This window comes from Patagioenas fasciata, chromosome 8 (genome assembly GCF_037038585.1).
Source record: "Patagioenas fasciata isolate bPatFas1 chromosome 8, bPatFas1.hap1, whole genome shotgun sequence".
Taxonomy (NCBI): domain Eukaryota; kingdom Metazoa; phylum Chordata; class Aves; order Columbiformes; family Columbidae; genus Patagioenas; species Patagioenas fasciata.
The window spans coordinates 23,741,552-23,762,992 of NC_092527.1; the positions used below are offsets into that span (position 1 = coordinate 23,741,552).

The 21,441-nt window shown below is 43.6% G+C and overlaps 1 protein-coding gene and 1 long non-coding RNA gene across 3 annotated transcripts; one reads left to right on the plus strand and one right to left on the minus strand.

The window, feature by feature from the left end:
* Positions 1 to 9: 9 nt before the first annotated feature.
* On the plus strand, positions 10 to 20,657 carry LOC136104793 (uncharacterized). Of its 2 annotated transcripts, none has more exons than XR_011740299.1 (3): positions 10 to 95; positions 4,694 to 4,771; positions 20,480 to 20,657. It is a non-coding gene; the product is annotated as an uncharacterized lncRNA (long non-coding RNA). The 2 variants fall into 2 exon arrangements; XR_011740300.1 differs by lacking the exon at positions 10 to 95 and adding an exon at positions 167 to 2,615.
* Positions 3,073 to 12,221, minus strand: LOC136104377 (lysosomal acid lipase/cholesteryl ester hydrolase-like). Its single transcript, XM_065843299.2, has 9 exons — positions 12,089 to 12,221; positions 10,839 to 10,953; positions 10,401 to 10,599; positions 9,563 to 9,672; positions 8,475 to 8,611; positions 7,392 to 7,532; positions 6,421 to 6,492; positions 5,036 to 5,104; positions 3,073 to 3,715 (listed from the first exon to the last, which is right to left on the minus strand). Exons 1-9 carry the CDS (start codon positions 12,218 to 12,220, stop codon positions 3,482 to 3,484), a joined length of 1,209 nt encoding a protein of 402 aa, XP_065699371.1. The 5' UTR covers position 12,221; the 3' UTR covers positions 3,073 to 3,481.
* Positions 20,658 to 21,441: the final 784 nt, after the last annotated feature.

Consider the following 21,441-nt stretch of genomic DNA (forward strand, 5'->3'; position numbering starts at 1 on the left):
GCGCAGGAGCGGCGGACGGGGTGGGGCGGCAGGTGCCGGCGGCGCCGCGGAGAGGAGCCGAGCGCCTTGCGCCGCCGCAGTCGGCCCAGGTTAAGGTGCGGGACACAGGGAGGAGCATGCGCGGCGCCGGGGCGAGCGGCGTGGCCGCCTGCAGCTCCCGTGCGCTCCGCGCGTTCGCCGCCGCTGTAGCCCAACGGCCACGGGCGCCGCCGCGCGTACGGGGCCACCGTTGCAGCCCAATGGCTGCCCGGGACGGCGCTGGGAGGCGGCGGCGAACGCGGAGCGCGGGGTTCTCTGGGGCGAGTGCAGGCGGGCGAGCGCAGGGACCCCAAGCGGGGATTTGCAGCATGACCCCTGCTCATCTGGCGTTTGTCGCCTCCACCTTTCCTACGTTCCTGGTGTCAGTCCAGCCAACGCTTAAGTACGTACCTGCCTGAGTACAGTTGGGCACGCACGCCTCACCTGGGCTGATCTGCCCCTGGGATGTGGCGAACTGGTGGGAAACAGCACTGTTGCTGAGGAAGGTATCTGTGGGTAAGGAGGAAGAGGAGGAAGGTTTAAATGAAGGTGAGGATGTCAGTATGGGGCTGTGATACCTGGGAAGAGGGATCGTTAGAAAGGAGAGGACTTTCTCCCCTAAAGGAGAGGAGATGGGGATTACAGTAGGAAGAGAGGCAGTGCAGTGCAGTGCTGTGCTGTGCTGTGGGCTGACCCGGATCTCTGCTGGGAATGTCTAGTCACCACAGTAGTCACTCTGTGAGGAGTCTGGATGACCTTCTTTGTGACTTTCTACTGAACTTTCTCAGCAGATATTGGTTGTATTGATGTCTTTCCTGAGGCCCAAACTGGGACATGGAATTATAGATGTGGTCTAAGATATTTTTATTTAGCTCGTCCTGCACCCCCAGGCATAATAAGAGCATTTCCCTTCCTTCCTTTCATTGTGTGCATTGCTGTTCTGGCTACTTGTCATTCCAGCCTTGAAGTACGACTCTTGGTGCTGGGGGCTGTGGTGTGAGGCAACAGGTCTTGGTCCTTGCTTTAAGAACAGGAGGGACTGATTTGGGCAAGCAAGAAAAATCCTATTTGTTCCAACACTTATCATGTTATCTTGGATTTTTCATGGAACACTGGTGGTTCACTGTTTTGGCTGAAAATGTAAAATAGACTCCAGTCTGTGCCATGGAGGGGTTCATCTGTGCTCAGTGGGGCTATTGAGTTAATCCCATCCTGAAAGAGAGGTGCAAGGAACCCTTACAGTGCTGCAAGGATGTCACCTGGGTAGTTAGTAGTCTTCTGAAGGGAAGTGTAAGGAGTGGGTGTTCCAGTTGTCCAGACATTGGCCATTCCAGGACTGTGTTCTTAAGGGATGACAATAAGATAATGTTTCATTCCAGGAAACTGGCAAGTGGAGAGCCTATCTGGTGAGTATTTGGAAATTGTTGTCTTCCATTAGAGAATTTGGCAATCCTTTGTAAAACTCTGTTAGGTCAGAGGTGATGTTAGATTGAACGTTAGGCAGATTTAGGTGTTCAGTATGGAAGATACTGCACGCTGTGCTCTTTCCCAAGCAGTGTTGGTCACTGGCTGGAGTGCTTCCCTGTAACCTCTTGCAGGGTATGTCTGTGGCTGATTCTTCTCGTACACCACAGGAAGACCCTCTAGAGAAGTTTGAATTTGATGTCATGGAGTGCTCTTGGTGGCTGCCTCCAAGCTGAGTGAGCTTAAACTCAGACCTGTGTCCACATCATAACCAGATTTTGAGGGACTGCTAGATTCCTCTTCATTCATCTCCCAGGAAGGGCAGTCCCCAGTGTCTGTCCTTTGCTTTCTTCAGTTGGGCAGAGCTATGTGCTCTGGTTCATGGAGAATGAGTTAGTTCATGGTTAGCCCTGGTGCTACAGGGAAAAGGCACCACTGGTGAGGGTAGCAGGAGTTCAGTGTTGTAATTCTTTGTTTTCCCTCACTTCCATTGTGTTTTGTGCAGTGTTGTCTGATTCATAGAGTGCATCTTGTCTGAATGTTAAGTGGTGCTGCAGAAGTGTGAGTGAGAGCAGAAGTGAAGGGCTTTGCTGCCAGACACTTAAAGAGGCACTCACTTCCCCTGTACCTAAGCTGGAGTTCTTGGTGCTGCTTCGCTTCCCGTCAGACCTAGAGCTTGTGTTTGTATTGGGTGTAATGTTTGATGTGCTTGTGCCAGGTCTGCCCTGCTGTGTTTTGGAGGTGGGTTAGATCTGTTCTGATTTCTCTGAGGTGGTCGGGTCACTGGAGTTTATAAATAATGTGATGTGAGAGTAGCTGCTTAACAACCTCTGGGTTTTGGACTGTGAACCTCTCCAGAATTTGTGAGCTCAGTTCTCAATGATACCACAGGCTGATAAAGGTGTGTCATCACCTTAGCATGTGTTTCTGCATGAGACAAACATGTTTTGCTTCTATGTTGATGTCTATCTCCCAGGTTATCATCAAATGGGTTTCATTTGCCACAAGTCTTGATTGAGAAATCTGGGTTTAAGCCCCCACCCAGAAACACCCACAGTGTCTGAGCTACCCTGGCTTGGCCTGCAATGATAACACCTTGGATGTGATCTTCACCTCCTGGAATAATATTGTAGGTGAGCAAGTGGAACACACTAACACAGTGAACTGACAAGCTAGAATAATTTGAAAAAAATTCTTTACTGACAGTACTAGGAATATTTCTTGAGATGGATGCTGTTGTCCTTTGTGTGCAGGCTGCTGCTGTGTCTGCATCTCCTCAAGCCTCAGTTGCCAGGTTATGAACGTGAAGACAGTTGTGTCCTTTGTAGTAAGAAGTTGAAAAAACATTAGTTAGTGTGAGGACAAGCAAGTATCTGCATCTGTCCAACAACTGCGTGAATTCTCTCTGACATGGGTTTTCTGATGTTAGATTCCTTGGCAGTTGGGACACTAAAGCCAACTACTGTCTGCTTAGATGCCAGGGTAGTCTTACAAATGAAGGCCTTTTGGGTCTGGCTTGCTACCATTGGTAATGTGAGGATAGGAAAACAAAACAGGAGAAACACTGTATTAAGAGGACGGATGCTTTAATTTAAATAAAGATTACTTATACTTCAACAGAGAAATTAGAGTCTCCCATTTTGGGTTTCCATGGGATAACCCCTCTGTGTCAGTTGCAATATGCAGTATTGATCTACAAGGGAAGATAAAATGAAATATTAGCTGTATCTAAATCTGTCTTATAGAAGTAAAATATTCCAAAATAAGTGATCCCTGAAGTGTTTTTTCTATTATCAGCAGTCATCCCCCTGTACCTCAACCTCCTCAGAGAGACTGCAGTCACCAAAATAATGTAGCACCATGGAAAACAACATAAAAAAATGGCAAACTAATTGACAGCAGATTGTAAATCCCTATATCAATCTCTACACCCATAGTCTACTGCTAAATAGAAATCTTTGGGATTTTTATTGGATGAATTAATTCCCAGTGTGAAGCTTTAAGGGTGTTTTCTTATTAGTTCAACGATTTTACGATACATTTTCTCAGTTGCATCAAGGCCCCAGACGAAATCAAGATGTCCCCAAGCAGGAAAATGCTCATGGTAAATGAGATTAGTGATCCGAGGAAGTAGTTTTGCCATGTCTTTTGTATCTCCAAGTTTGTCTTGTCCACCACTCCAAAGAGCAACTGGTGTGCTTGTCTTCTCTATCTTGTATGCAGGAGGAGTAGACTGTAAGAAAGGGAGGAGACCTGAGTGAATGCTGCTGTGTCAGAAGTTGTGTTCAGAGAAAGGATTCTGTGCAAGTAGAATCTTTCCCTTCTGCACTCACTATGATAAAACAGTAATGATGAAGGCCACCAACCTAGTGTCCATTTCCCTAACCCCGTTCCCTGTTGACCATGAAAGGAAACAACCCATCCCCTTCGTGTGTCTTTCTGTAATAAATGGCTCTGAGTTGTCCTGCAGTTTGACATCTGCTTGTGCCCTTCAGAGGTAGAATAGGGAAAGAGCAGTGTCTGTGTTTATCGGGCAAGGACTGCAAAGTTGTTGTTTACATGTGTCCCATTTTGGGCTTATGTAGGGTCCTCTTCATGCCTTACACAGGTGTGGAGTGAAAGACTTTTAGCTGGATTGCTCCAGACTTCACTTGACACTCTCTCTAGGTCACAGTGTTGCTACTGATGGAGTGACAGCCCATGAGCATATTTGCCTTGTCTGTCATTGCAGAGGAAATCAAAGAACCACAGCGGAGTAGAATGGGGATCTTCTGAGACCTGAGCCAAATGACTTAATACAGGGTGGTCAGGAGGGTGGTAAGGGACCATGCACAAGATGGTTTTAAATTAAGCCCTATTATTTACGTGTGGTTCTGTCTTTTTCTCATTTTTGGGCAGTTTCCTAACCACCGCAAGCATTGGGAATAAAACATTGCCCATTTCAAAATTTAAACTTCGGTATTTAGAGGCTGTATGTGTGGATGGAAGGTGTCTGAGAAAACTTTAGAATCATTCTCCACCTGTAGAATGCTGTGTCATTTATAAAATAACCTGCCCTGACTCAGAAAACTCCCTACAAGTCAACTGATCTGATCAAAATTCAAAAACTTGTCAGGCACGTTATCAGTGTTGCAGCACTTCGGAGTATTGAGGAGTCAGTGACCAATGCTCATACTGAACAAGTTGTGGCTGTTTCCTTTTTTCCATACAGGATACATTAGTTAACCACAGCAGAAGCAGAAGTCTCCACTGTTCTGTACTGAATCATCGTGTCTGGTTAATTTTTGTGGTAAGTAGCTTCCCAAAACCAAGGTATGCATTTCCACTTTGTTTGTTTCTTTATTTATTCCCATTTCAGTATCTACCTGAAGAGCAGACCTTGAGAATTATTGAGGAAGTGAAGAGCTCCATACTGACTCAGTCCTAGGACTTGAGTGTTGTGCAGACCACTCTCTGCCTCTTTATTACTCATAGGTGATAAAATCTGAACTTTTCTCTTCTTAGTTTTGCCAGAACCCGAGGGTGAGTTTTCAGGAAAACTGCATTGCCTTACCTGATTGTATTTCCTCATGTTTTCCTTAGAGCCATAGTCATAAGCTTGAAATTGGTCTGCTTTTGCCATCTGTTGATATTGTAACAAGGACAGATAAAATAAAAGCGTTAAGAGACAGTGTGCAGGAGGTGTTTTCTTGCCTGTGATTGAAACCAAGGCTCAGGCAGTGGGCAGACTTCCAGGGACACTGAGGACGGATCATAGGGTGAGCGGGTTCATCGCCTTTCCCATTGCTAACAATCCCTCCTGTTCCTCAGCCATCATCGTTGGTATGTTCTGTTATTAATATTTCACTTGACTGTTGTAGTTAGGTAAAGTTGAGGTCCCTGTTTGTGATACAGGCGTATGTCAGGGCTATTACTAGTCTAGTCTATATGATACCTCCTCACACGTCTTGCCTTTTGTGTGTCATTTTTGTCTGGTCTGCTCACAGTAGTAGCAAAATTTCCAGAGGCCCTGTGTTTGACTATTGGGAGCAGGGTGCACTTAGTTTAAGACTAAAATGTTGTCTTCTTGAATGTGTCTTCTCTAAAAGAAAAAAACAAACAAATGACACCCACCAACAATAACATAATAAAAGACAAATCTGTCTTACTGAAAAAAGTATGTATTTTTTTTTTTTCCAAACCTTTAGGTTAGAAATCTGCTAGTTTGTCTCTGTTTTCTGGCTCTGGGTTCTGGTGGCCTGGATCCTGGGAATTTTAGTCAGGGATGTGTGCAGGAGCAGGCATAAATTTAAGTGTTGGCACATGTGGCCACAGTTCTGTGCACAAACAGTGATGTGTTTCTGAGCTGATGCTTTCTTGCCCTGGTCTGATTTGGAGCACAGGCAGAACAAGCTTAGTTCTGAGAGTGACATAAGATGCCAGAAGAAGAGGCAGTTCCCCACATTGCCGTTGTGCCAGCAGAAGTGCTTCTGTGGTTAACTGGCTCTGGGAGATGATCCAGGCTGCAATTAGCCCTCTGGGAGAAAAGCCTTAACCTGCATTATTTCTTTGTCTGGCTCATCCCCTGCCCGCTCAAGTTTCCACTATCCTCCTACTGCCTGCTAAGTGCCTGGGCCACGCTCACGTTCCCTTCTGCAGCTCTCACGACAAAGATGTACGTAATAAAGCTGAAGCCTGGAAGCCATTGGAGCCCAACATGCAGAGCTGCCTGACGTGCCCAGGGGAAATCTCAGTGCCTGATGCCAAAGGGGCAATTCAGGTAAAGTCTGGTGAGCCATGAGCAGCAGTGCTCCCTCTGTGGCAGATGCTCAGGGCAGCATGTGAGAAGATGTGATGGGCAGTTTCCCAGATCTGTTGCCTGTGGACTTCCCTGGGGGCTGTTGGCTGCATACAAAAGCAGTAGTAAGAGTCAGTTTATACGTCAGTACACAGTTATACCTGATGCCAATGAATAAAGTTTTGTACTGATGTTCCAGCTGGATGATGTGCTATGTATGTATCCATTCGACTCTGGAGAGAAAGCAGAAATGTTAGAAAGGCAGTGATGTGGTGTTGTGACAGAATGAAGCTGTGAAGGACATGATACTCAGAAATATGGGATTTTACAGCAGGAATGAGTATGTTCATTTTTATCCTTTCGGGAGCATCTTTCCCACGTTAGTCCTAAATTATATGGAAAACATCATTTGGGAATTGTGGATGACCTTTGTTTTTGTCTGTTTCTATGATTCGTATGATGCTTTCAAATAATGCTGCACTACTCTGGTAGAGGAGGATTGTTTATAAATAGGGTGTCTGCTTGTACCATAATGAGGCTACGTATGTGGGAGCTTTTTATGGGAATACTTGTTAAATAGTCTGAAAGACCAAAGGCCACTGAAGAACAGAGATGTGGAAGGTCTACAAGAAAAAAAATTAGTATCCAGAGTACAGAAATCAGATCTTTCTGTTGAGAGAAGTGTGCAGAAACAGCTTCGAATTTTGGCTGGAAATGTTTTGATGTGTAGCAAGCAAAAAGAAACCATCTCTTACATTCAGATAATTTGTGTGTCCTCCTATTTAGGAAGGAAAATTGTACAAAACAAAAAAGATCATTCTCCATTCATTTCTCCATTGTAAAAGGTTTGTTATCTGTCCAACGTTTCTTGGACTTAGCCCCAGAAGAGGGGACACTGAGGGACATCATCGCAAGATGGGACCATTCTGAATTCTGCCTTACTTCCTTGTGTGATTTGGATGTGTCAGGTGGCACATCTCATCATTAGCTGAGGTCCTAGTTGGCATTACTTGAAAGCCCCCATACATTTCTCTGTGTCCCTGCAACAGTATACAGGTATAAGGCAGTGAAATTGCTTGCCTTCAAAATTACTTTGCTTTAGTTGTATTAAGGTGTTCTTGGACATGCTTACCGTGTTCAGATTTTTTATGCTGCCTCCACCTAGGAAGCAGAGCAGACAGCCACAAACCTTTCCCAGAGAGTTGCAGAACTGTGTTAGAGGGCCTTTCAGCAGTTCATTCTGGTGAAGAGCACCTTTGCAGCCAAGTAGTAACTAAGGGAAGGAGAAGTGCAAATCTTTTTTTTCTTGTTGCAGGATTGTTTTGTGCAGACAACTCTCCCTCCCTCTTCCCTAATAGCCTTGACTCTTAATTATTAACATTATAAGATGGCTGAAACTGCTACTCATCCCAGTGTCCTTTAAAGTGAGTTTTTTTCTGAGTGCACACCATGTGTTCTTCCTGCTTCTTCTTATTAGACATGAGTCCTTGAGGTCACTTTCCCTACGGCTTTAGTGCGCTGACCTCAGTGAGAAAGGGCAGCTGGCTGCATTCGTGACTGCAGAGTAAAGGAAATAGCTTTTTGACCTAATATTTATTCCAGGCAGGTGCACAAAGTGTACCATGAGTATTGCTACTAAGTAAAGAAGGAGCAGAAAAATGAAAATTGTGTGGGTCTGGATTTTCTATAGTCGCATAATGGGTACAGCTTGGACAGAGAGAGGTTCTGCTCCTGCAGTTTGCCATAACATGTAGTACCCAGAATTTCCACCATTCCCAGCAAATTCTGTTAAATTGACAATCTCTGCTGTGAAATAGGTATTTCCCTTTAAGTTTCATTTATCATTTTACAAGTAAATATTTCATGAGCAAAACTGAACTGCATGTCTAATGAAATTAAGATGGGAAATATCTTAATTGTAGTTTTCTACCAATGCTTAAGGCTAGATTTAGTAGACTACGTTAGACTCATTTTATTTTGTTATTTCTGAGCTTCCTTCAAAAATGTTTGAACGAATAATGATAGAAGTATGCCTTTTATTTTAAAGAAGTTGCAAAAGAGCTAGCACGTAAAGCCTTGTAGCCTAGCTCTTCAGAAAGTCTGAAGTCTAACAGCACTGTCGGAAGTCTGAGACACTGAATTAAATCAGCGTAATTCAAGTGAGGTCAGTAGAAACAAAGCAGAGAATTGTCTTTTAGAAAGAGGAATGACATACCCTGATCAGTGCTGGGGGAAGATGTGCAAATGTTATCAGAGGACTGGTAGCATGTGTGACTGTAGTTACTGGTGCCAAAGCTAAGAATAATTTCACCCTTTGAGCCAACTCAGGAAAAGTAGAAAATGCTATGAAGCCTGTAAGCAGAGAAGACACAAGTCAGTTAGTGAAGAGATCTCCACAGATCAAAAAAAAAACAGTGGGCAGCGAAGAAGTGAGACTAGATTAGCAGCCCATGGGCTGTTGTCCATCTCTGTACTGCAGACCTAAGGGAAGTATTTAATTCTTGAAACTTTTATTTGGGAGATGGGGTTCCTTCTAAGGATAGAGGTTCGTTAGAGCATGTCCAGATATAGATTTTTCTTGGAACTGACTGTTTTGTGTTCAGGCCAGTTTTGGGAAGAAGATGTATGAATCAGATTGTCTTAATTCAAACACCCTCTAAAGTTCCCCAAACTCTAATAAAATAGTGGGTTTTTCAGCTTGCAGGCTCTAAAAGAACGTATATGTTTATTCTGGCAGGTAGTAATACAATAATTATCTTAAGAATTATCTCAATTATTATATTAATTATTATGTTAATTATATTACTTATTATTTTAATTATCTTAATAAATATCTGAAGATTAAGAGCAGAAATTTTGCTTGTAACTAAGTGCAAACAGGTGAGAGTGAATGAACACATAAAGCAAGAGCATGAGGCAGGAAGGAAGGCAGGAAGGACAAAAAGGCTGCATCCGTCCTGTTTTCTGAATATGTCTAGATTTCTCCAAAGATGAATTTGGTGAGAAATTCAACTGGTTGCCTAAAACATAAGGATCTAAAGACAAAGAAGGTAATGTCTTGGCCTAGATGATTTGTTCTGCAAAAAGACTCTTGAAATGCACAAATGAGAAGAAAGCAAAATAATTGTCTAAAAATGCAGGCACATGCTGCTTCCCCTCTTTTTCTTCTCTGTTTCTGAGTGTATTTTTGTAAAAGGACAATGGCACACCATGGCATAAACCCCAATACCTACTAATGGATCTTATATATAAATCATAAACACTAATAGCAACTGGTTTGGACCCAAGCGGTCCTAACATTACCTGCAGCTGAAGCCTCTGAGTGACCAGCATAATATACATGCTTCTGTCCAGTTTTATTCATGATGAAGTACAGCTCCGCTGGAATATCATATTTACCTATCTCATCGAAGCTATAGGGGAGAAACAGAAAAATAATAATTCAGCTGTCACAGTGTGAGTTACTGAATGTCACTTTTGTTCATTGCACCAAGCAGGGCCCGCAGAAAGATGAAGCTGCACACTTTGTCTGCATTCTTGCTTGAGTTGGGGAAGGGGGTAGAGGAACACAGCTGTACTGCCAGGCTGCCTGACACCTTGGGCTCTCTGCAGAGGAGGTTCTGCCCATTAGCTGAGGCTCTTGCAGGACTTAGCTTAATTGTTACTGCATGAGTAAAAAAGAAAAAAATAATATTTCACTCTCAGTTGTGACAGATCAGATTTTTCAACTGAGCTGAGCTGTCTCCTCTCATGTCTGCACTTGAGACATGGTATCTGGTGGGAGACTTCAAGGTTATAGATGCCTCCTTTTCCCTTTCCCGAGAAGAAACCAGTAGCTTGTGTGGACAAAGGTGACCTGTGTACTTCCAGCTTTGCTTTTGTATGTGCAGATTCCAGAAGGGCCTGTCCCAATCACATAACCAAGCCTTTCTTCTGACCACCACACCCAGAAGAGGCTGCATCTGGGGAAAAGAATTGAGTTGGTCAAGTCTGCTTACATGTTGGATGTGTGAAAACCAGTAGGGTTTTCATCTAATCCAGAAGGGGATTTTTTCATATGACAAGAAGGGGAAAAGTGCTGCCCAATCTTGCTAGTCCCCTGAAAGTTGCTCTCTTTAGTAATTCTTTCTCCACAGAGTACCTGAACTGCCAGAACTCCTTCTGGCAGGGCTTAAGGGTCTTGTGTTTTGAAGACCAAGTGTTCCCTCGGCTGTTTCCTAACCAGACATCAAATCCAGCATCTGCAAGGATGAAGCCTAGGCTGTTGTTGGGCAGGTTAGAAATCCAGTGAATACAATCTCCAAAAGTACCATGCTGTAGCAGGACTGTAGGCTTTTTCCCTGAAAAAGAAAAGGGTTTTCTTATACTGTAGTAGAAAGAAATGTGTAGTTAAAATGGGGTGCAGATTCTGGTTTTGCAGGATTTTTCAAACTTATATAAAGAGTTCAAGCCACTTCCTGTCCAGGTGCTCTTGCTGAGGTGGAAAGATATGGAATATTCCATTGCATGTGCAAAGGGGAAAGATGGGAGACCCATGTAAGAGTTGGCTCTCTCTTTCTTTCCCATAACTGTGTCACACCTGTATTTTGGCTGTTCCTCCCAGCAGGAATTCTAAAGACAGCAAGAATGTATCCATCTTCTGTGGTAACTTGATATTCCTCACTGGGATATCCGTGATATCTGATAATTTCACTCTGTGGGAAGTCAAAGGAGAGCTTGTTAACATGCACGTGCAACATAGAGATGGGTGGAGAAGGTGCCTAGATGATGCTTCTGTCTAGGAATGTAAACTTAGCCAAGAACGTACCAGGAAGATGAATATGATAACCTATCACTGGCTTCTTCATTTCCGCTCTGTGTCGTACTGGTAGGAGGGGACCCAAAAGAGATTCCTACAGGACAGCACAATCCATGCCTTGCTCTTTTGAGAATGATGATATTTATGCTAATTTTTGGGGTGCATGTCTGTCCTCTTAGACTTTGGGAATGGTGCTATTAAACACCTTGGATAAAGCTGTCCTGCTTTGGACAGTAACCAAGCTGAGTAGCGTGGAAATGGGCTGTTCTGTGATTGCAATGGAGGGCTTCTGGCCACAGAGAATGTGACTGAGAATAAATATTGCAGGTCTTGTAAAGTGATACATCCAAGCCTTCTTCAAACCTGCTTAGGTGGTAGTTGTCTGGTATTTGACCCCACATTATAGGACAAAGCAGAACTGTCCAGAATGACTCTCCTTTTGGGAGATAGTTGGTCATGTTTTGCAAGGCTTATCAGATGTGCCTTTTTAGAGAGTAAGCATGCAGCACTATCTGTCTATGGCAGTGCCCAAAGATGTGGGGTTTGAGCCATAATGAATCCTTTCTTGCCAAAGTGTGGTTAGACAAGCCAGGCAGAGTGGATGTCACATTACAAACTCGCTCACAGCAGCACCTATTACACTCTTGCCACTCCCGTGAGGAAATCTTTGGTGATTCAGAGCAAGGGGTCTTGGATTCCTTTGTGTTGTGAGAATCTGCTGTTTGATGAAGGGATTCATCCTCCCTTGCTGCTGTACTGAGGAAACAGGTTGTTAGAGAAAGGGAGGATTTTAGTTCCCTTGAGACCAGAATCCAGGCTTTGCCTCCACTGCAAAGGATGTCTTCTCTCTGGCAGCTCAGACTGTTTGGATAGGAGCATCAAGGTTTCTTCTAGGTGCATGCTCTCTACTACAATGCTGGAGGGACTCCTTGGAAAGGGCCTCCTGACAGGGACTGTTAGTGATGGGGTAGTTGTAGTGGTACCTGGAGAGGGAATTTGGGAAGAATGGGAGAGAAAGTGAGCCAACTTACAACATTCATAAAGCATTCGGGGTTGCGAGTCTTCCTGTACTGGCTTTTGTCTGAATTCAGAGCGGAGGATGTTGTGAATCCTGCTGAAAAGGCAATTGCTTGGGAGCAGAGCAGCAGGAGGAGGCATCGCATCTTGGGGCTGTGTGAAAGAGCACATGCAGGGGTGTTTGCATTAGGAAGAGAATGGCATGGAATTCCACTCCCCCCCAAAGTGGGGAGTCTCCTGAAGGTTACCCAAGGTCTGTTCCCCAAAGGGGCTGCCAGAACAAGTACCTGAGTGAGGAGGGGCTGTCTGCAGCTCGCCCCATTTAACAGAGGCCAGGAGTGAGTCAAAGGCTCCTGTCCAAAGGGCAGACGAGTCATAAAAACAGTGTATTATCTGATATATCATGGGTGAGATTTATGCGATTTGGAGAGCTTGGGAAGTTTAGCCAAAAGGTGTATTTTCTCTGAACTTCTTCATGAGGGTGGGAATTTTCAATTATCTTAATTTTTGGTTAAATCTATAATACCCATCTGGATTAAACTGAAACTGGGCTATGCCCTTAATTTCAATATTGGCATTCAAACTCACTGTAGTCCATCCACTTTGAAGGAGAATACTTCCATTCTTCTGTCAATAGAACAGAAAACCTCCCACTTGTGTGATCTGGAAGCACCACTTTCTAGTAGATACTTCACCACTTTCTCCTGTTTTATTCACTTCAAACAGAAGTAAAACGTGTTCCTCTATTTCTGCATGTGAAACAACATTTGGGAACAAAACTGAGAAGTCCAGCTTAAGTCAAAGTTTGTTTTTGTACTAAAGGTGAGGCAATGGGGTAGCTATATGGTTGCCCTTTTCAGGGTATACTCATATTTATTGGATTGTCATGTAGTTTAGGTCATGTGTTTTAAGGCACTTCCAGATCAATACTTTCTGAATCAGAAAGAGTGTATCAATTAACTCTTGGCACCTATTGCCTCATCAATTTCAGTGTCTTGACTGTAGGACGCTTGAACAGCAATCTAATGTTTTTATGTAATGAAACAAAGCCAAAGAGTGGCATTTCCCATGCCGAACTGCAACTAACTGAAATATTTGATTAAAAAAAAAAAAATGTAACACAAGAGACCTGAAAGATACATGGAAAGGTCCATTTCTGGAGACTTCTGATATTTAATGAAAATAAGCTTTAAACCTTCTAGAAAATCATCAGTGTACTATTGAGAGGGTCGCAATTTTTTTCCACATACACTGTAACTGGGACAGAGAGGCACCAGGGCTGTTAATATGGCTAGCAGATGTCAGGATCTCCTGGTTAACTTACAAACAAAGCTTAAATGCATGAGAGCAAAATATCCCATTTATGCACATGCTTTCAATACAGAGATTTTCATGCACCCACAGTGATATTCTTAGAAAAAAAACCTAACAAGTAGAACATAATTAAACTATCAGTTACTCCTTTTCCCAGTTGCACAGGTCAAAGACTTCTTTCTCACCCCAACTTCAGCAAATATGCACTTTGATGCATAACATCGGGCTTGCAGATCAGCAAGGATGCAGGCTGTCTGCTCTTACAAGCAACTGCGTGGCAGCAAGACTGCTCGTCTTTATGGAAACAGGCAAGAGAGAAAGAGACCATGAACACAAATGTACGCGCCACTTACCTCTGCTTTGACTGCCTTGCTTGTGTCTTCTGCGGCAGTTCCTAGTCTGTCTCCACTGCAGCCTGATTCACTGGCAGAAGCCCTTGTCAACAGAAGGAAATAAAAATTCACAAGTAACAATAGAGTGCTGTGTGATGTTTGTATATATAGGGTTGCGTGTATAAGTAAGTGCTGATTTGGCAGTATTTAAGGAGTGGAGTTATTTTTGATAAACAGCAATGTTACATAACATTCTGAAAGACCAAATTGCGCCATGGAGCAGGAGAGGTAAAGAGGCATCTATCTTATGGTTTAGGATATTTAGCAGGAAGCTGGGGGATTCTTGTCCCCTGAGGATGTGACAGGTCTTGATTTGTATTGCTGCCTGTCTTGAGGACTGCTGTGACCACGTTATTTTGTGTTCTCTGTTGCTGTGGCTTGTACAGAAGCTGGCATGGTCACTGGTTCCACACCTGTCACTTGTTTTCTGAACCGCTGTTTGCAGGTTACTTGGGGGCATTTCTTTGTTGTTAGGTAATTTAGAATGAAAATACAATTGATTTTAGAAGTGCGTATTTATTATCACGCACATATTCCTTAATTTGTTGTTCAGAGAACAGCACAATGTGCAAAGACCAGTTTGTCTGCATGAGCGCGCTTCTGTAGAGGTTCTCAGGTACTGAATTATGTTGGAGACCATTGTGTAAACTCTGATTCAGAGAGGACACTAAAAAGATTATGTGCCTCCTGCAAACTATTTTGATGAATTCTCTGAAAACACAGTATGTTTGGAGTCCTCAGCTTAACTGCTGAATTAATTGTAGTCAACCTGGGGGCTAGGTCCTCGTTGAAACTGGCCTGGTGCATTGGTGCAGCAAATTCTCTGGACTGTGTGCCAGTGATAGAATCATAGATTAGTTTAGGTTGGAAAAGATCTTTAAGGTCACCAAGTCCAACTGTGAACCTAGCACTGCCAAGTCCACAACTAAACCAAGTCCCTAAGAACCTCATCTACGTGTCTTTTAAACATCTCCAGGGACAGTGACTCAAGCTCTTCCCTGGGCAACCTGTTCCAATGCCTGACAACCCTTTCCATGAAGAATTTTTTCTAATATCCAATCTAAACCTCCCCTGGCACAACTTGAGGCCATTTCTTCTTGTTCTGTCACTTCTTACTTGGGAGAAGAGACTGACACTCTCCATGCTACATCCTCCTTTCAGGTAGTTGTAGACAGTGATAAGGTTTCTCCTCTGCCTCCTTATCTCCAGTGTGAACAGCCCCAGTTCTCTCAGCCACTCCTCATCAGACTTGTGCTCCAGACCACTTACGAGTTTCATTGCCCATCTCTGAACTCTCTCCAGCACCTCTATGTCTGTCTTGTAGTGAAGGGCCCAAAACTGAACACAGGATTCGAGATGCAGCCTCACCAGTGCCAAGTACAGGGGGACTTAGTCCTGCTGGCCACACTATTTCTGGTAGAAGCCAGGATGCTGTTGGCCTTCTTGGCCACCTGGCCACACTGCTGGCTCATGTTGAGCTGGCTGTCAGTCAACAACCCCAGATCCCTCTCTGCCAGGCAGTTTTCCAGCTATTCTTCCCCAAGTCTGTAGCATTGCATGGGGTTGTTGTGACCCAAGTGCAGAACTCATCACTTATCCTTGTTGTACCTCATACAACTGGCCTCAGCCCACTGATTCAGCCAGTCAGGTTCTATCTGTAGAGCCTTCTGGCCCTGAAGCAGATCAACACTCCCACCCAAATTGGTGTCATCCACAAACTTAATGAGGGTGCAGCTGATGCCCTCTTCCAGATCAATGATAAAGATACTGAACTGAACTGGCCCCAGTTCTGAGCTCTGGGCAACACCATTTGCAACTGGCCACCGACTGGATTTAACTCCATTCACCATCATCATCTGCTGTCTTGTGTGGGCAAATGAAGTGAAGTAAGTCTTTGTTAGTAAACAGAATCCAAGTGTCACCGCAAAAACAATTCTGCTATGTAAAGTAGAGTGTAGTCTGTGGAAAATCCAAGTAAGTGATTTCTTAACAAAAAGCATTACAGCTCAGCAAGTCTGATACTCCTAATCAGCTGTATTCCCAGCTAACAAAAGGGGAGGACAAAGGGGAATGCATGTGTTCGTTCCTCCTTTGGAAACCCTGTAAAACACAAAAATAGTGTTTGTTTTAGAAATGGTCTTGGAACTCTCTTCTTCTTCCCAATTACTTTTGTGGTTCTCATCAGTTTTCTCCCTGCATTTGCCAGATGATTACATGTTGGTTGAGCATGTATGGGAAATAAACTAGCTGTTTATCAAATGCTTCTGTCTGCTGAGGCGTTGCCCAGTCACTATGTTCCTTGGACAACTTTAAGTTAAGAGTTACCATATAGAACAACAGTGATTGTGAAAATGTGTAGATGTGTCACCGGGTTTGTGCAAATGTACAGGCCCGCTGACTTTTACAGGACTGTTGTGTTCCACATTGTGCAGTGGTGCCTGTGAACTGATTATGGGAAAGAGGATCTTGGGCAGGCCAGGATCGGCTGGTTTGAGCGACGAGATGCTAGAGCTTAGCCACAGGGTGGGCTGTAACAGAAGTCACCCAGTAGTGACCACATGTGCATCGGGATGCAAGGGGAAGGGTGGGAAGTCCTGTGCTTTTCATGTGACACAAGTGGTGCGCTGAGTTCAGCTTAAGGTTTTCTAAAACCCAGGCTTTGCTCTGTGCCAGGGAGGGTCTTTTAACTTCTGGCTCACAGGAAACTCTTGAAGAGGTATTAAATCCTTTCAAGAAGTAAGAATCACATTTCCTATGCAGACTGATTAGTTTGCCAGTGCATCGACTCTTGGCACCTTTTGGACAAAAAGGCTTATTCAACAAAAATAGATTTAAAATTTCACAGTTCAGATTCTCTTATAAGCATGGTAAAGAACACTAAAGCAATATGTGAAGCAGAAGTGCTTTAACTACATAGATTTGCATGAGTCTTACACCTCATCATGGGTGGGCTGCTTATCTGTTCTCTAGCTAAAACTCTGGCCAAAGTAGTCACTTAAGTAATTTTCGAGAGCGCCTGAGATGTGATGCTGGATTAAATGTTAATCTTGGGAGAGGAGTTGCCTGAAGCTCTTGCTGTGCTTACTGCAGCGGGTGGTGGTGGTTTTTTGGTTGTTTTTGTTTTAATATGTTTCCATGTTACAATGAACAGGTGCCAGCAAACTAACACTACAGTCAATGCTCTACTGCTTTAACCGGAGAAGGATAGAGACAATATAAGAGTTTTGTATTGTACTCCATCTCACTGGAGAATAAATGTGAACATTATATGGAAATAAATGTTCTCAAATGTAAGATAGAGGGCTTGGATTGAAGATGCATATATGACATGCAGATCTTTTAATACTTTTTTAAAAAGATACTTGAAATACAGAAATGATGAATTTAAACTGTAAAGGGAAAATATATTTTGGGGTGCCTGCAGACACTTGCAATACACATGCCCTACTCAGAAAGACTGAGTGTGCGACAGAAATATTATCAGCATCTTACCCTGAGAGCCATGAACACTCATAGAGGATGGGGGCATCAGTAATAATTCTCTTCCCAAGGAAGCTGTAATGGACTGATATATAAAATTAGTGGGTTAAAGGTGAATAGTTTCGTTTGGGCTGCGCTATGAAGAGAAGACTGAACAAAAGGTGATGCAAGTGGCTGGCTGATGTAATAAGAGGCCAAAGCTAATTATGCAGGGAACTCTCATTAAAGGTGTGGGATCTAATTGCTTCCCTTTTCCTAGTAGGCGTCTTGAGATGTTTTTGCAGAGTGTTTGGAATACGTTTGAGTCAGAAGGAGCTTGGATGGCAAACTAGCTACCATTCGTAGTTACTTCACTTAAGTTTTAGGTGCCATGCTCTTTTTTTCTTTTTTCTTTCCCCCCTTCTTGTCCCCCTTGCCCCCTTCTTCACTTGTGCAACTTTCTCCTTCTCTTTCTCTCCCCTCCCCTCCTCAGCCTGTTTTGCTACTTTCCTTTTTAGGCAACTGCAGGCTGTCATTGCAAAAAAGACAAAGAATATTGTGTCCAGTTCTGGCCCCTCAGTTCAAGGAGGACAGGGAACTGCTGGAGAGGGTCCAGCGTAGGGCAACAAAGATGATTAAGGGAGTGGAGCACCTCCCTTATGAAGAAAGGCTGAGGGAGCTGGGGCTCTTTAGTTTGGAGAAGAGGAGACTGAGGGGTGACCTTATTAATGTTTATAAATATATAAAGGGTGAGTGCCACAAGGATGGGGTCAGGCTCTTCTCAGTGGCAAACAATGATAGGACAAGGGGCAATGGGATCAAGCTGGAACACAAGAGGTTCCACTTAAATTTGAGAAAGAACTTCTTCTCAGTGAGGGTAACAGAGCACTGGAACAGGCTGCCCAGGGAGGTTGTGGAGTCTCCTTCCCTGGAGACATTCAAAGCCCGCCTGGACACATTCCTGTGCGACCTCACCTAGGCGTTCCTGCTCCAGCAGGGGGATTGGACTAGGTGATCTTTTGAGGTCCCTTCCAATCCAAACATACTGTGATACTGTGAAAGGAAAATGCTACTGTGTCGTAACTTGTTCTGTCAGTCTCCTGTAAGCTGCTGTTCTCACGTTTACCTGTCTGGGTTAGGTTTCTGAAGACAATGGCTACCAAGTAGAAAGCACTTAGGTGAAATGTAGCTTAAGAAAGAGTGATATTTTGTTGTTAATTAACCAGATTCAGACAAGCTCAAGAGCATTTCAAGTGAGGTTAACTTGTTGGGCTGGTGAACAAGAACGAAAGTGAGCAGTGAAGAACAGGCATGGGGATACTCTATTCAGAGGTACGTGAGCATTTTCTGTGCACTAACCGAAGCTATTGAAGATATGGATATTCACCGGGTTTGGTTTATTCCCTTTGCACCCTCCCATACGCAGGCTTTTACAGATCTGGAAGTTCTTTTCCTCTGGAAATGCTGTGCTTTGGGTACTACAAACTGACAGAAGTACTGTTTGAGGACGTAAAGAAAATGCAATAATCAGTGGAATTATTGTGACTTCATAGAGAGACTATGTGTTCAAGATATTTGTTGTTCTTTGTTGAGATCAGAATGATTCTGAGCATGGCACAAGCAACAAACAAGTTTGCTAACTAGAAACAAATCCTTGGCTCATGTTCAGTATAGGCAATAGAGTTAACGCCTAATGAAACATTCTCCCCTATCCCACAATTGTGTTAGGAATGTGATTTTTTTTTAGCTCTTACTTTTATGGGTTTGTTTGCAGACCATGGTCCATTTAGCATATCCTAGCTTAGTTAAAATGGTGCTTAGAGAATGTTCAAATGATGTCCATATCTTCCATGCTTATTAGTTAATGTTTTAATGTACATTAGTTCTCTTTCTTTATAAATTTTGTTTTCATCTGACCCACAATTGTTTTAAAAAACAGTCCATCGTTTAGAGGTATTGTCTTTCTTCCTGACAGTGAAAGCTTTCACTTTTCTTGCACCTCTTGTCTGGTGGTCTTGTACTGAGCAATCTCAGCTGTTAAAACCATTACCTGTCCTATGATTACTTCTTACCTTTCCTGAAGCGTTAAATTCTGAGTGTTTAAATCCTCTTCAGATGGCCCCGTTAAAGTTTTAATAGTATGGTAGAGATATCCTAATCTAACTACAAAGGTTTCACTTTAAAAAATGAATATTCGATTTTACTTGGAACTTTGGTGAGTGTCACTCAGTCATTGGCATATTGAGCCTTCAGAATCCAATTTTTCATCCCCATTGTTTGCGCTTTAATTTCTTCAGTCAGGCAGAGCCACGCGCCTTAGTTCATAGTTAGCCCTGATGCTACAGCAGGGAAAAGGCACCATGGGTGAGGGTGGGATTTTGGTGTTGTGATTCTTTCTTTTCCCTCCTTTTCACTGCATGGTTTGTGCAACATTTTTTGGTTTATTGCGTGTGTCTTTTCTGAATGTTAGGTGGTGCTGCATGCAGAAGTGTGAGTGAGACCAAAAGTGAAGGGCTTTGCTACCAGACAGATCAGAGAGGCCTTCATTGGGCTATTAGAAACCTATAGCACTCCTGTCATTCTCAGCCTCTCCTTAGTCTGAGTTCTTGCTGCTGGAGAGGGAAGGAATTGCAGGTCTGGTCAAGGGCAAAGGTTAGGTTAGGTCACTGAGCAAAGACTTGAGTAGCAATCAGTTCTCAAAATCCGAGCAGGGCTTTTGCATATGTTTTATAGGTAAGAAGTCTACCTTCAAGCCCTAGAAAATAAACATTGGTGTGAGAGTGTTTTTTCAACTTTCACCTAAAGTGCGGTTCTGTTCTGGGAACTAATGAGTCAGGTGTGGTGCCTCTTGTTCAGCAGTGCTCATCCAGAGGGAAAGCCTTTTGTAAACTTAGAGAGACATGGGCTTGTCAGTGCTTGCTGCTTAATACAGTGGCCAGCTGCTAAGAGATTGGAAGCCGTTTCTTAAATGGCTGCAAATGATTTATTTCTTCGCCCAAAATGAACAGCGAGTTCATTCCACTGTGCAAGGGCTGTGAGTGCTGAGGCTGAGGGCGGAGAGGCGCTGGGTGGCAGCAGCAGCAGTGTCTCTTACCACCATCTGCTGGAAGTCGCCTAGAACTACAAGCTCTGCCAGAAGTGCTTGGCAGTGTCTTAGGGATGTGCAAGTTATAAGTCAGAACGGGAAGTGTGGATGTCTTAGTGAAACGTGCGCTGATGAGTATTGTCTTCTCTTTTCAGCCCATTTGTCAGGCAGCTTATAATAACGATTTCAATGAAGTTCGTCTCCTTTTGGAGCGCAACAGTAAATATCTGAACATCCAGGATAGCCGTGGTGGAGACACCCCCTTAATTTGTGCGTGTAAAAAGGGAAACAACCGGATTGTTAGCTACCTTCTAAAAAGAAATGCCAACGTCAACGTCAACCTCAGAGACAAGGTAAGTGGAGTGTATGTGTGGGGACACTGGCAAGCGCAGCCAAACCTGAGGTTTTTTTCCACCTGGGGCATACGTATAGCCCTCAAATTACAATTCAATGAGCCTATATGTTTCTGTTTGTCTCCTCATTTATTTTGCTAACTTGACAATGCACACAATATAATAAACATTGCCGGTCAGAATTTCGATCTGTGTCGCGTTCCCCGTTTAGGTAATACTGCACACCATGCCTGGTGCCCTGTGGGTTCTCTTTGCTTACCCATGCAGCATTCTGCGTTTGTCTTGCCCTTCAGTTTGTATCCGTCTCTTCTGTGGCCTTTCTTTCCCTCTCTCTTTTTCTTCACCCTGGTTAAAAGAAAGATCTGAAGGAGAACCTGTCCGTCTCTCACAGATGCCTCCCTGATGAGAGACTGACCCTACAAAATCCTTCCTTGTTTCTCCTGCAGACCTGTTTTTGTCATGTTACAGACCAGGAGCAGTAAGTGGGTTTTTTTGTGGTAGATTTCCTTGTCAGTTACAAGTCAAAAGTAGATGGAAAATGTGTGTTCTGACTTAATTTGTCATTTATTCCTATGATGTTAAAGGTGATAAAGAGCCAGGAAAAAAACCCACAACACCGTAAATTCTCTTGTATCACCTTGTACTCCAAGGAAATATTTAGCAAGTGCCTACATATTTGTGGGCTATCTCATGTCTCTGGTTTCCAGTGCATTAGTGTATTTCATAGGAGGACAGGAAATGTTTGTGAGTTCAGTGGCATATTC

Bases quoted from the DNA above. Each gene is read 5' to 3' on its own strand.
- LOC136104377 (XM_065843299.2), bottom strand. From the start codon at position 12,220: ATGCGATGCCTCCTCCTGCTGCTCTGCTCCCAAGCAATTGCCTTTTCA. The intron at 10,954-12,088 runs GTAAGTTGGCTC...GACTTCCCACAG, and splicing joins CCGAATGCTTTATGAATGTT to AGTGAAATTATCAGATATCA. The intron at 3,716-5,035 runs GTAAGGCAATGC...CCTTTCTTACAG, and splicing joins ACATGAGGAAATACAATCAG to TCTACTCCTCCTGCATACAA.